The sequence below is a fragment of the Calidris pugnax genome, unplaced genomic scaffold (genome assembly GCF_001431845.1).
Source record: "Calidris pugnax isolate Ruff unplaced genomic scaffold, ASM143184v1 scaffold81, whole genome shotgun sequence".
Lineage (NCBI taxonomy): Eukaryota > Metazoa > Chordata > Aves > Charadriiformes > Scolopacidae > Calidris > Calidris pugnax.
The window spans coordinates 12947252-12960561 of record NW_015090880.1 but is presented as its reverse complement, the minus strand read 5'-3'; the positions used below and the strand labels follow the sequence as shown (position 1 = coordinate 12960561).

At 53.1% G+C, this 13310-nt stretch overlaps 1 protein-coding gene across 1 annotated transcript in view; it reads left to right on the top strand.

Moving 5' to 3' along the window:
• Window positions 1–13310, top strand: part of PLXNA1 (plexin A1) — a 127621-nt gene that overhangs the window by 98050 nt on the left and 16261 nt on the right. The window contains exons 22-25 of the mRNA XM_014946778.1: window positions 533–789; window positions 5048–5114; window positions 9750–9896; window positions 12578–12737. Coding sequence (XP_014802264.1) covers window positions 533–789; window positions 5048–5114; window positions 9750–9896; window positions 12578–12737 — 631 coding nt within the window. The remainder of the gene's footprint in view (window positions 1–532; window positions 790–5047; window positions 5115–9749; window positions 9897–12577; window positions 12738–13310) is intronic.

Here is a 13310-nt window from a genome sequence, read left to right as displayed (position 1 = left end):
CCACCTCCCCCCCAAAACCAGGCGGGTTTGCTGCTGGTGGAGCTCAGGGTTGTGGCTTGATTTGCTTTCTGTGCAATACCCGAAGCGCGTGTTGCACTGACTTGGGTGGGAATTGAGCTGCTTGTTAGCTGAAATTGAAAATTGTAATTTGTGTGCGTGTTTGGGAGAGAAAGAGTGTTTGTTTATGGGAGGGAAGTGCATGTATATGCCTGCACACGCGTGGGAGAGAGTCTTTGTATGGAAGTGTGTGTGTATATATATATACATAGATGTACATTGATGCCCTGAGACTGTGTTAACCTGATGCTGAGATATTACAAGCTAGATAATACTTCCGTAGGGAACTGGGGCTCGTCACCAAAGAGGAAGCTTGGTAGTATGGAGAGAGCAAATCCAGCTGCTTTTTGACCCTTTTTCATTCTTTCCTCTTGGGGATGAGGGTGAATCCAGGGTCTTGTGCAGCCCAGCCCCCTTCTTCTCATCGCCCTCCCCCTCGTGCCTATCATCTCCCAACTTTGCTCTATCCTTACAGGTCCAAGCAAACGTGGAGAAGTCCTTGACCCTCTTCGGGCAGCTCCTGAACAAAAAGCACTTCTTGCTGACTTTCATCCGCACTCTGGAGGCTCAGCGGAGCTTCTCCATGCGGGACCGTGGCAATGTGGCCTCTCTCATCATGACGGCTCTGCAGGGCGAGATGGAGTATGCCACGGGTGTGCTGAAGCAGCTTCTCTCCGACCTCATCGAGAAGAACCTGGAGAGTAAGAACCATCCCAAGCTGCTCTTGAGAAGGTGAGTGACCATCCAAGACGTTGGAGCTGTAGGACAGTGTCCAGGCTCTTCTGAGCATGTGCACATGAGCTGCTGTCCTTTAGGGATGCCATCAGTGATGGCTTTGGTGTTGACTGGGGCAATGTCAACACTGTCTGTGATCAAGCATTTTCTTGCCTGTCTGTGTGCAAATATGAGAGGGGTGTGGGACCACCCAGACCCAGCCAACTCAGGAGTCACCTATGGGATGTTGTCACTCTGGTTTGGCCAGTGTGGGTTCATGTTGTCTGGGAAGGAGGGAGCAAGATGCTCGGCAGCTGCTGTCTGTGTAGGCTGGTGCAGGGAGGAGGCACGCTGGTGTCAGGCGCTGTTGCATATTGCTGCAGTGATACTCTCACCTGCCTTCCCTTCTCCAAGTAACCAGGTGGTCCCCCACACCTCTCAGCGTGTGGGGCAGCTCTCATCTTGCCTGGTGGCTGCCTTGCTGCATGGGTGCTTCTGCGGGTTCTCACCTCCACCTGGCAGCGGGCAGGAGTCCTCCATTCTCTGCTGCCTCCTCGGGGCTTACCCACCTTGCCAGGCACGTGGGGGTTTTCCTGGGAAGGCCAAGCAGATCTTCACAAGCTGGGAGTCTCGCCAGGGCCGGGGGGAGCGTGAGCAGGAGGCAGCCTGCCAAGCCCTGTTGTGAGTCTGCCTGGCCCATCAATATTTAACGATAGCTCTGAGCTCTCCTTCATCACGGGCTGATGAATATTGAAAGATACACCAAGTGCTGAATAAAACCAATTAATAAGCTCCACCAGCCCAGCTTGAGGCCCTCCATGCTGTCTTCTCCCTTCACGTGCCGTGCCGTGCCTCCACCAGCCCAGTGCCACCAGCCTCCAGCAGAGATGCAGGGATGGCCGAGAGCCACGGGGCTGGCATGTCACCAGAAAGGCTCAAGAAAACCAGAGCATCTTTCAAACATCAACCAAGGTTCATGGCGTGATCAGGCTGGACAAAGTCTGTCAGGTTTTGTGTGCCTGGTCCTGGGGAGACACCTGGAGAAGACACAAGTGTGAGCTGGTCCCAGTCACACCTTCACTTTTTAGGCACATTGCTTTCTTACTCCCTGTGCTTCATTTATTACACTATAAGGATGCCTTTAATTTCTCAAAGCTCCTCGTTAGCAGTGTGCCAGAGAGGGGGTGCAGTGCAGACCCGTGGCTGGCTGGGAGAGGGGTGGGTTTTGGAGGTGCCGACTCCTGTGCCCATCTCTGTTCTGTGAACGCATCTTCAGGCTTTTCCCTTCTTACCGTCCCTCCGTGACACCAGGCTTCACTGAAATATTTAAACTGCATTTCTACCTCCTGGGTCTCCCAGAGCATCACGAAGCCACTGCCATTGGAGCAAAACTCCGGAATGAAGTAAATCAATAAAATATAAATTACAGGCGGTGCGGGGAGGCCAGCAGCTGCAGTGGCTGAGCCGTGGGAGCGGTGCGGGGGCAGAGCCCGGCTCACGCTGGTGCAGGGAGAGCCAGTAGCCCAAGGACTGTCAGTCCCCAGCCACAAAGCTTGAGGGCCCATCGCAGGTGGAGCTGCAGGAGGCTTAGGACAGGTCCCCTGGTCCAGTACCTTGCTTGTGCCTCCCCGAGTGATACTCAACAAGGAGACTTGGTTCTTCCTGTAGCCACAGTATGGAGCGAGCAGCGCTGAGGGCTGTGCTTCTCCATCCTTTTGATTAGCCCTGCTGTTGGGTGTGAGAGTGTGCTTACAGCCCCCGGGGCAACTGGATTAACATTGATCTAACTGGGAAGAGCTGTTATTTATTTATTTTGTTATTGGATAATCTCCCTGGTGCTGTGGCATCTGGCTCTGTCTCGGATAAAGACAAGCATCCTCTGGAGCCTGGGTGGTGACACCTCAGAGGAGTGGTACAGGCTTGTTTGTGAAGGACCTGGTCTGGGGCTGGGGAGGATGGCTGCTGAGTAGCTTCAGACCACCGCCTCCCTGGATTTCTCCCCACATCCCTTCTCCCTTTTTTCTTCCCCTTGATGGATTAATCTTCCCTGAAGGGCACAGGAGGGCTTCCCTCCTCTGCAGGCTCAGGTATTACCATCCCCTAATGGTTTAAGAAGAACTGTGCTATCCCAGGGAGGACAAAAAGTGCTAAGCCCCATTAGCACAAGAGAAAGCCTGGGATGGGACCATACAACCCTGAGTCAGCTTGGATAAACTCTGGGAAAGTGGATTTTCTACCCCAGCCATCTGGTCGTCGGAACTGCTCCTGGCCCATCTGCTGGGCATGGCATTGCCATTGGGCAGTGGGACTCCTCCTGGTGGCTCTGGGGTTCAGGTTCCTTCTGGGTTTTGTCTCTTGAGTTAACCCATTTGTGTCCGTTCCCCTGGGGCAATAGGAACGCAGTCACGTTTGTGAGTTATTAATATTGCTTTTGCTTTCAGGAGCACCTGTTTGCAGGTGGCTGATCTGATGATTAATGGGTGGATAAGCTGAAGAAGCCTAACCAGAGAGGGTGGGGGGACTGGCTGGCATTTTTACTTTAAAGGGAGTTAAAGCCACTTTAAAAATAATGGATGTGTTAAGAGGTATTTTAATCTTACAGCAGCGAGAGCAGGCTGTGGTGCAGAGACAGGCAAGTTAAGCTGCCCTTGTAGGGCTGCATGGTTCACCTGTGTCACCCTCAGCTCCCTCCATGCCAGGCTGTCCCTCTCTTCTGCTGCCACGGCATGTCCTAGCTGCAGTGCCACCACCCCGAGGTCCCCATGTCTTGTTCGGACCCACCATGTCTCATACCCATCCTGCAGGATCCTGCTCTCCCTCTTGTGCACACGATGCACAATGATGATCCCAGACACAGATGACTCCCCTGGACCTTTCCTGCCATACAGCTCTGGAGCATGATGGCATCTGGATTTGAACCATGCTTTAGGGAACTAGGGGCAATATATAGGCTTTCTCAAGGCAGTTTTGGCTACTTCCTTCAACTGCATCTCCAAAAGCTGGAGAGGCACAGCTCCATTTTTAAATTCTTTTTGGAGCAGGTGGTTGCAGCATTGTTCACTGCAAACTCCACATCACCACCCCACTCTGAGGAGACACATAGAGACCTGGGATTTCCACCATGCAGGCAGGGAAGGCTTAAATCCCAAGCCTGGCACAGTGTCTTTGCACAGTGTATACATGGGAAACAGCTTAAGCTTCCAGCCACTGCTCTTACTCCTTCCTCCTTTAATCCTCTTGTTTTCGGCTGAATTAGTACTGGGGATGTTTCACCAAAAACATATTGGGATCAAAGTCTTCAGACCTAAATCCAGCAGTGGTTTTAACCAAGGCCACATGCCAGTGGATCTGTGCCCTCTCTCTGTGTTGCAGGGCTCTGCATCCCTGCCTGAGAGCTACCCAGATCCAGGCCCAAGGGTAGGAGCACATAGAGAAGCAAGGGTGCAGGGCATGGCCTCCTAAAGCTTCACCATCACCACCACTAGGTGCCAAGAACCAGGTGTCCTCTCTCTCCTTCAACAGTTCTTATGAGCAGACGTTGCACAGGCTGCCAGGGAAAACTCTTTATCCCTCTGGTACTGGTGATGGTTGTCCTCTTGTTCTACTGGGCTTTGAGGCTGTACCAGATTAAGGGCTACTTTGGGGGTTGCAGGGAAGTCAGCAGCAAGTCCCAGGTGGGGAGATGGGCTTCCAGCTAGATCAGGCACTTGATGATGTGAGAGGAGGTGCTCCTGTCATGGGAATGTGGGTCAGGGTCTGACTTTGCCTTGCAGCATCAGCTCTTCCCTTCAAGTTGTGCTTTAACTGGGGAGCTTCAGGTAGGTTTGGTGACATTGCCTTGGCTTAGGTGTCTCGTACAATCCCTCCTGTGGAGGGAGCTGCCTGGTTCCAATGGGACACAGTGGAAGAAACAAACTTCACTGAAGTAGAAGGTACCAGGGAGATGCAGAAAGCTGGTCATCCCCTGGGCGAGACTCCCTATGGAACAAGGTCATGCTCGGCTCTCTGTTTCTCCAAATACGCTGGAGACCAATTTGCTTCTCCCTCCCGGGTGGCTGCTGTGGTTCAGCCTTGTGGATGGCCAGGCTTTCCACTGGAGCTTTTGCTGCCTGCTTGTGCCTCTTTACTTCGAGGGGCACAAGCTCCTGTCTTTCCAGATGTGACCTTTTAAAGCCAAAAATAATTTAACCACAGTCCAAGGCTGAGGGGGAAACGGGTGAGATCAGAGACCTTTAATATCCTCTGCTGACAGCCTTGCTCTCTGACTTCCTTACAGAACGGAGTCGGTGGCAGAGAAGATGCTGACGAATTGGTTCACGTTTCTGCTGTACAAGTTTCTGAAGGTGAGTTTGGGAAGGGATGGCAACCCCGTGTGGGCAGGGAGGTGGTTCCTGCCTTGCTGGGATGGGCAGGGTGGTACCCAGAGCCTGGGCTGATGTGTTCCTGAGTGCTGCTGCTCCCTCCCAGAGCAGAAATTGCTTCCCAGGCCTCTGTTCCCATCCTGTGTTTCTGAGATGTGATTAGTGATTCTGGGTCTCCTTTTGGGGAAATAGCTGAGATTGAGAAATGAAATCCAGAGCAGGATTGCTTAATGCGTAGTGGGTTTGAGATCTTCTTAAAAACAGTGCCTGGAGAAAGGATAAATCTGAAGCAACTCAGCTGAGTCTTGAATCCCTTTGGAGGGGTACCCATTGCTCCCTCCTTGCCTCTGCTTGTGTAACTTGGGAGAAAAAAGCCTCAGGAGCTGGTCTTTCTGCAGACGTGACTGTGATTGGAAGATATTTCTGCCTGTTTGAGCTGTAGTTTGATGTGCTGCACTCTTCATGTAACACCGCTGCTTTTCCTTCATCTCTCTGACACTGATGCTCTGTGGTAGGGGAATTGTTTCCCCCAGGCATCTCCACTTTTGCTTCTGATTCCCCACCAAAAGGTGCCCCCCATGGGGATGGATGCCCCATGGGGTCTGTTGGGACAGGGACACATCTCTCTCCACCGCACACACACAAAGGTGCAGAGCCTGTTAGCTTGAATTTGCCTTTTTCCCCAATTTCATCGGGGTAGCAGCAGAGGATGCCAAGGCGTAAGGGCTGTTTTTACCACTGGTTCATCCAACGCATATCAAGAACATTTATTCCATCAGCACCCGTGCTTCCACCTGCTAGAGCTACTGTGCAGGTTAGCCCTGGCTCGGTCCTGTGGCTCCTTTGGGATGGCACCGGTGGGGTGATGGGGTGAGCGGCGCCTGCGGTCCTGCCACTGGTTTGTCAGTCAGCAGAGCCATTTCTTGGGATCCTGCCTGGCGTCAGCGCAGCGAGGCTGGGTGGCACGCAGCCGTTTTTGTGGGATTTCATCCCTCATTAAGATAAAGAGGGTTTGAACCATTTCCAGCCAAGAGATGAGAGCGAGCAGGAGTCTGTGCAGAACTCAAGTGATCGTCAACGAGAGGTGATTTATAATATCACTTACACGCACTTGGCTTTTTGCCTCCGTCGAGGGATAGCCTGTATCTATAAAAATCTAACTGTAGCGTGCAGTGGAGGTTGCCTTCCAGGGGTAGGAGAGGAGAAAAGCTGTGCTGTTTGTGGGGAGATGTCAAACCTTCTGACACCTCTTTGGGCTGGGGCTTTGCTCAGCGGGGCCACCCTCTGCCCCTGCAGCAGCAGTACCCGGTGGGATCAGGTAGAATGTGCTGCCTGTTGGGATCAGATAGGACACCAGCAGATGGCTCTTTGGGCTCTGCAGGGTCGATGGGACAAGCAAGAGTAGCTCTTGCTGTGGATAAACTCCCTCAGCACTCATTGAAATGGACAAGGTTGTGCTTTGGCTGAGCAAAGCGCAGGACACAGCCATTGAATGCCCACAGTGGCATCTGGGGATGTTGCATTCATGTGCAGGACCTGATGCCCTTGGTGTCTCCCTGTGGACAGGTCATAGGGCACCTTCACCTCCTTCAGAAGCTGTTTTGGGCTATTTCATGTGCCCTGGGATGGGGGCAATGCCTCTTATAAAGTCCTTGGCTAAGCCATGGCTTTGGCAGTGGAAATCACCTGCAGTCTCTGGGTGGTAGCAGCAGGAGAGAGAAGTCTGATCTAGATGCACCATTGCATCAGGAGCATATGTCAAAGGTTTGGATAAACCTGCTGGCTGTGAGATTGTTACACTGGGGATCATCTCCCTGGGGAGGAGGTTGAAACTCCATCACTTGAGTCGATTGAGTTAGAAGAAGGCTTGAGGATATGCTCATGGCCTCTCCTGGGTCGGCCCCACCAGAGGAGACCCACGGGGCTGTTTCCGCCTGTCTCCTGGCAGTGAGGATCACAGGTAGCATCAAAAGCAGGAGAAAACCCATGGAGTAGCCGGAGAGGTATCACAGCAGACAGTTTGCCAGCAGGGAAACATATGCCTTGCACCAAACCGCGGTAATTGTGCATGTAAATGAGGCAGGCGGACGTGTGCCCAGCTGCCAGATCCGCTCTCGGCAAACCTGCCCGGAGCAGGGCTGGGTGCTCGGCGTCGTGACGTGCTGGGACGAGGGATGGGACAGGACAGCAGCCCCTGCCCAAGGCCAGCAGCCTGGGGAGCCAGCGAGGGCTGGCGCTTTCACAGGGACCCTGTAGTAGCATTTATCAGACTCTTAATGAGACACCCTGGGGAAAGGGAGAGGGATAAATCAAGACGAGCGCTGAAAAATGCACGATATTAGGTGCCTGATGAGCTAGATCTAGTCAATAAGACAGTTTGAGCGTTGGCTGGCTCGCCTCAGCCCACTCCACACACACCAACACAGGCGTGGATGTGCCGTGCCGTGGGGGTGTTTGCAGTCACCCTCCTCCAGCTCGGGTCACATGGAGAACCCCCCAAACCTCCCCTTGCTCAGGCCCCCAGCAGTGAGGAAACTCCATCAGAGCTGGCAGCGTGGGCATGGCTGTGTCTGGGGGACAAGCTGCCCTCCATCAACCTATGGAGCCTCCTGTCCTCATCTCAGTGGTCCCTGCCTGTGTCTCACCTGATGGAGATCGTGAGATCATCCTGGGGGAGCCTCCTGGTAGTGGTTTCTGTGGTCCCCGTTCATTTTGGTGGTCTCTGTCGGGGATGAGCCCTAAACCATCCTCACCTGTAGTGCCTCAGTGAGCTGTGACCCACGGCAGCCTCTTGGCCCAGATCCTTGAGAGCCAGTGGGGACAGTGAGTTGAGAGAGCAGTTTGGGATTTTAAGGGTAGGACTCACATTTAGGACAGGTGGGGAAGCCGAGCTGTAACATGGAGGATGCGCGGAGTCAGGGGAACAGGGCAGAGGGGCTGTTTGGGTTGACATTAGGGTGCCTGACAGGTCAGAAAGAGACCACCTTTCTCTGTGGGGATCCCCAGAGGTGGGTGCAGGGCTGCAGGCAGCGGAGGGGGGAGATCTGTGGGCTGAGGCAGGAGCAGCCATGCCAGGTGTGAGCAGGAGTCCTGCTCCGAGCCCTCCTCCATCCACACCTCTCCCGCAGACTCGGAAGGAGATTTTACGAGCCACCAAAAGAAGCAACTCCCCTGCCACGGTTGGAGGGGTGGGTTTGGGGTGCCACAGGAGTCCCCGGGGGCTCACTGCTCTGAGGCCAGCCTGGTGCTCCCGCCGTGCCGGGCAGCCGGTACCGCGCAGTGTAGCACCCACCTTGGGTTCTCTCACTTTTCTAAGCTGACTTAATGAAGCCAAGTTTGCAAATGAAACATAATTTCAAAGACAGGCATGTTGTCGGAAGGTCTGGGGATGATGTATGCCTGTTCCTGCTCGTTAGCAGCTGTCTCTTTAATTACCGCAGATGCTAACGAGATGCTAACAGCATATGGTGACAGAGAGAGCAGCCGCACTTTGCACCAAAGTACAATTTATTTGTGAGGTGGGAGGGAGGGAGGGGCGAGGACTGGTGGGGTAAAATCTGCTGGTACTTCCTCCCATCCTCTCTCCTCCCATCATACCCTTTCTGCCCTTGGGGCTAATGTCTGTATCTGAAAGGACTCCTTGGGATGCAGCTCAGGGGAGAGACTTGGGCCCTAAGTGGTAACGGGGTGTGCGTTTTCAGCCCTCCTATGCCAATTCATGGCTCCAGGCTCGTTGGTGTCTCCAGTCTTGAAGGGTCCTGTGCTATTTCTGAGTCATTGCAGTTCCAGCATCTTCGGGGGAAGTGTCGTGTCCAGTTTCACCTTTCCCTTCCTCCCATCTGGAGATAGAAGCTGATGTGACTCTGGCTGGTGGCTAGAACCAGCTCTGACTATAGGGGTTTGACACTGGGGACATGTAGGTGGCAAATGGTTTAACTGTAGGTAACCTTACTGTCTGGTCCCTTCCATCAGCTGGAGACTCGGAGTAGGGTTGTGAGTGAGTTGCTCTTTTGCTTTTCCTTCCCAGTGGACCTGGCTGGCTGTGCCCAGCTGTCACATGGAGAAACTTCCTGTCACCTTCTCTCATGTGAGACTGGGCTCCTGGCAGATGCCAGAACTGCGTTGTGATTCCTGGGCAAGAACCACCAGGCTATCCCACTGCAGCATGCCCTTTCCAGTCCCCAGGTGCTTCTCTTGGCCGGGCCAGCTGAAAAGACAGGCCATATCCCATATACAAAGTCCCCAGACACAATCTACTCTGCACTAGCCCTGAATTTTACCTTTTTAGCTCATTTTTGGCCTGTAGAATGATCAGAATTCACTGGGGACTGTCTGGAAAATCCGGGAAACTGAGCCTAGGGCTTGGTAAACAAGGAGACAACCTCCAGCAGCCTTGAATGGAGAGAATGTGTTCCTCCATGAGATGACTTTTACCATGTGCCCCCTTCCTTGCTGGCTTGAGCAAGGGCTGGAGACTCTTTATAAAGCCACATGTGGGGCTCAATGCTGCAGGGACACAGCAGGCTCCTGACACAGTGGTGGTTCTTGAACGGCAAGGGTGGTGCCCAGCACCTTCTCACCCCTCTTTCTCCCTCTCCTCCATCCTCTGTTCTGCAGGAGTGTGCCGGGGAACCACTCTTCATGCTCTACTGTGCCATCAAGCAACAGATGGAGAAGGGACCCATTGATGCCATCACAGGAGAGGCTCGGTACTCCCTCAGTGAAGACAAGCTTATCCGGCAGCAGATTGACTACAAAATGCTGGTTAGTGCAAGCAGGAGCCTTGCTGGTACTGGTGCTTACTAGAACTGCTAGGTCCAGCTATTTAACAAGATCTTGGATGTACCCAAATTACAGAGAGTGGTTTGTCTCTTTTCTTTCTTCTCCAGTGTCCCTGGGGTGCCTCTTAGCCTGTCTGTGTGGTACCCATCCCAGCTAGGGTCAGATTCAGGGACTTTGCATGACACAGCTTGCTCTTGCCATGGAGCTGAGTAAGCCAGGCGTGAACTGAATCCCCCTCTGCGCCTCTCCCAACAAACCCCATGGCTCTGACAAATACAGGGACAGAGATGCTGTTGGGTATGTGCTACCTGGAGCAGCCAGCGGCGCACGTTGGGTGAGCATCAAAGTTAGAGCCTTGAGATTACTGCAGGAGATGGAGAAATACTTCTCTTCCTCCATCTGAGTCATCTTCTCCGCCGTGCCGGGCAGCCGGTACCGCGCAGTGTAGCACCCACCTTGGGTTCTCTCACTTTTCTAAGCTGACTTAATGAAGCCAAGTTTGCAAATGAAACATAATTTCAAAGACAGGCATGTTGTCGGAAGGTCTGGGGATGATGTATGCCTGTTCCTGCTCGTTAGCAGCTGTCTCTTTAATTACCGCAGATGCTAACGAGATGCTAACAGCATATGGTGACAGAGAGAGCAGCCGCACTTTGCACCAAAGTACAATTTATTTGTGAGGTGGGAGGGAGGGAGGGGCGAGGACTGGTGGGGTAAAATCTGCTGGTACTTCCTCCCATCCTCTCTCCTCCCATCATACCCTTTCTGCCCTTGGGGCTAATGTCTGTATCTGAAAGGACTCCTTGGGATGCAGCTCAGGGGAGAGACTTGGGCCCTAAGTGGTAACGGGGTGTGCGTTTCCAGCCCTCCTATGCCAATTCATGGCTCCAGGCTCGTTGGTGTCTCCAGTCTTGAAGGGTCCTGTGCTATTTCTGAGTCATTGCAGTTCCAGCATCTTCGGGGGAAGTGTCGTGTCCAGTTTCACCTTTCCCTTCCTCCCATCTGGAGATAGAAGCTGATGTGACTCTGGCTGGTGGCTAGAACCAGCTCTGACTATAGGGGTTTGACACTGGGGACATGTAGGTGGCAAATGGTTTAACTGTAGGTAACCTTACTGTCTGGTCCCTTCCATCAGCTGGAGACTCGGAGTAGGGTTGTGAGTGAGTTGCTCTTTTGCTTTTCCTTCCCAGTGGACCTGGCTGGCTGTGCCCAGCTGTCACATGGAGAAACTTCCTGTCACCTTCTCTCATGTGAGACTGGGCTCCTGGCAGATGCCAGAACTGCGTTGTGATTCCTGGGCAAGAACCACCAGGCTATCCCACTGCAGCATGCCCTTTCCAGTCCCCAGGTGCTTCTCTTGGCCGGGCCAGCTGAAAAGACAGGCCATATCCCATATACAAAGTCCCCAGACACAATCTACTCTGCACTAGCCCTGAATTTTACCTTTTTAGCTCATTTTTGGCCTGTAGAATGAGCAGAATTCACTGGGGACTGTCTGGAAAATCCAGGAAACTGAGCCTAGGGCTTGGTAAACAAGGAGACAACCTCCAGCAGCCTTGAATGGAGAGAATGTGTTCCTCCATGAGATGACTTTTACCATGTGCCCCCTTCCTTGCTGGCTTGAGCAAGGGCTGGAGACTCTTTATAAAGCCACATGTGGGGCTCAATGCTGCAGGGACACAGCAGGCTCCTGACACAGTGGTGGTTCTTGAACGGCAAGGGTGGTGCCCAGCACCTTCTCACCCCTCTTTCTCCCTCTCCTCCATCCTCTGTTCTGCAGGAGTGTGCCGGGGAACCACTCTTCATGCTCTACTGTGCCATCAAGCAACAGATGGAGAAGGGACCCATTGATGCCATCACAGGAGAGGCTCGGTACTCCCTCAGTGAAGACAAGCTTATCCGGCAGCAGATTGACTACAAAATGCTGGTTAGTGCAAGCAGGAGCCTTGCTGGTACTGGTGCTTACTAGAACTGCTAGGTCCAGCTATTTAACAAGATCTTGGATGTACCCAAATTACAGAGAGTGGTTTGTCTCTTTTCTTTCTTCTCCAGTGTCCCTGGGGTGCCTCTTAGCCTGTCTGTGTGGTACCCATCCCAGCTAGGGTCAGATTCAGGGACTTTGCATGACACAGCTTGCTCTTGCCATGGAGCTGAGTAAGCCAGGCGTGAACTGAATCCCCCTCTGCGCCTCTCCCAACAAACCCCATGGCTCTGACAAATACAGGGACAGAGATGCTGTTGGGTATGTGCTACCTGGAGCAGCCAGCGGCGCACGTTGGGTGAGCATCAAAGTTAGAGCCTTGAGATTACTGCAGGAGATGGAGAAATACTTCTCTTCCTCCATCTGAGTCATCTTCTCTGACCAGCTGAATGATAAGCCAGGCCCTTCTCTTGCCTGAGCTTGCAGCTGGTGCTTCACCACCTCCATCTCCACTGACACTGTGCTGCCTTTCTGGGAATGGTTGGAGATTTGGGTATTGGGGAAGAGAAGTGGGCAGAAAAGGAGAGCAGGAATAGGCCCCATGGCTTCACCTCTGCAGCTGACCAGGCGGTGAGAAGACATGGCTTGTAGACAGCTGTAGCCCAGTGTCATTGGACCTGCCTTTGCAGCCAGCGTGTAACATCCTCTCACTCAAGTCTTTCTGCCCCTCTGTGCTGCACAGACCCTCAACTGTGTGAACCCCGAGAATGAGAACGCCCCAGAGATCCCCGTCAAGGTGTTGAACTGCGACACCATCACGCAGGTGAAAGAGAAGCTGCTGGATGCTGTCTACAAGGGGGTGCCCTATTCCCAGCGACCCAAAGCCGGAGACATGGACCTGGGTAAGAGAGAGGTGAAGCACTTCCCTGTGGGAAGCAGGGATGTGACCAATAGCAGAAGTGCCAAAAAAACTGTTCAAGGCAAGAAAATCCGTATCTCCTACAGGAGAGGGGTCTTGGCAGGACCAAAGCACTTGTGCTTGCACTTTTGCTGTGCTGGTGGCAGTGACTGTGTGTGGGCATCCCTGGAATGAGATTGTGGCTCCTGCCAGTAGAGAGGATGGGAAGAGGAACCTTCTCAGCTCTGGCTGTGGTCTAGATTGCAGGCTTGAGGTGGCTGAGGTCCAAGAAGGCCAGCCATAGTTGAAAACAATGTTAATAGTCCTATTCTTAAAGGAGGGGCAAGAGAATGAAGAAGAGGAGAGCAAAGGAAACAGTTGCCAGGGTCAAATCGATGCTGTCTGTCCTTGAGTACTTAGAAACAGCTTTTGCCCAACATAATACTGACAGTCATTAGTCCTGGGGTTCAAAAAGTGGTGGGAGGGTTCTTGTGTTGATGCACAGATTGCGCTCCTACCCTCGCCTTGGCTTTGTGCTCCAAGCCCCCCACTAACCACGGGCCCTTCTCCCTCATCG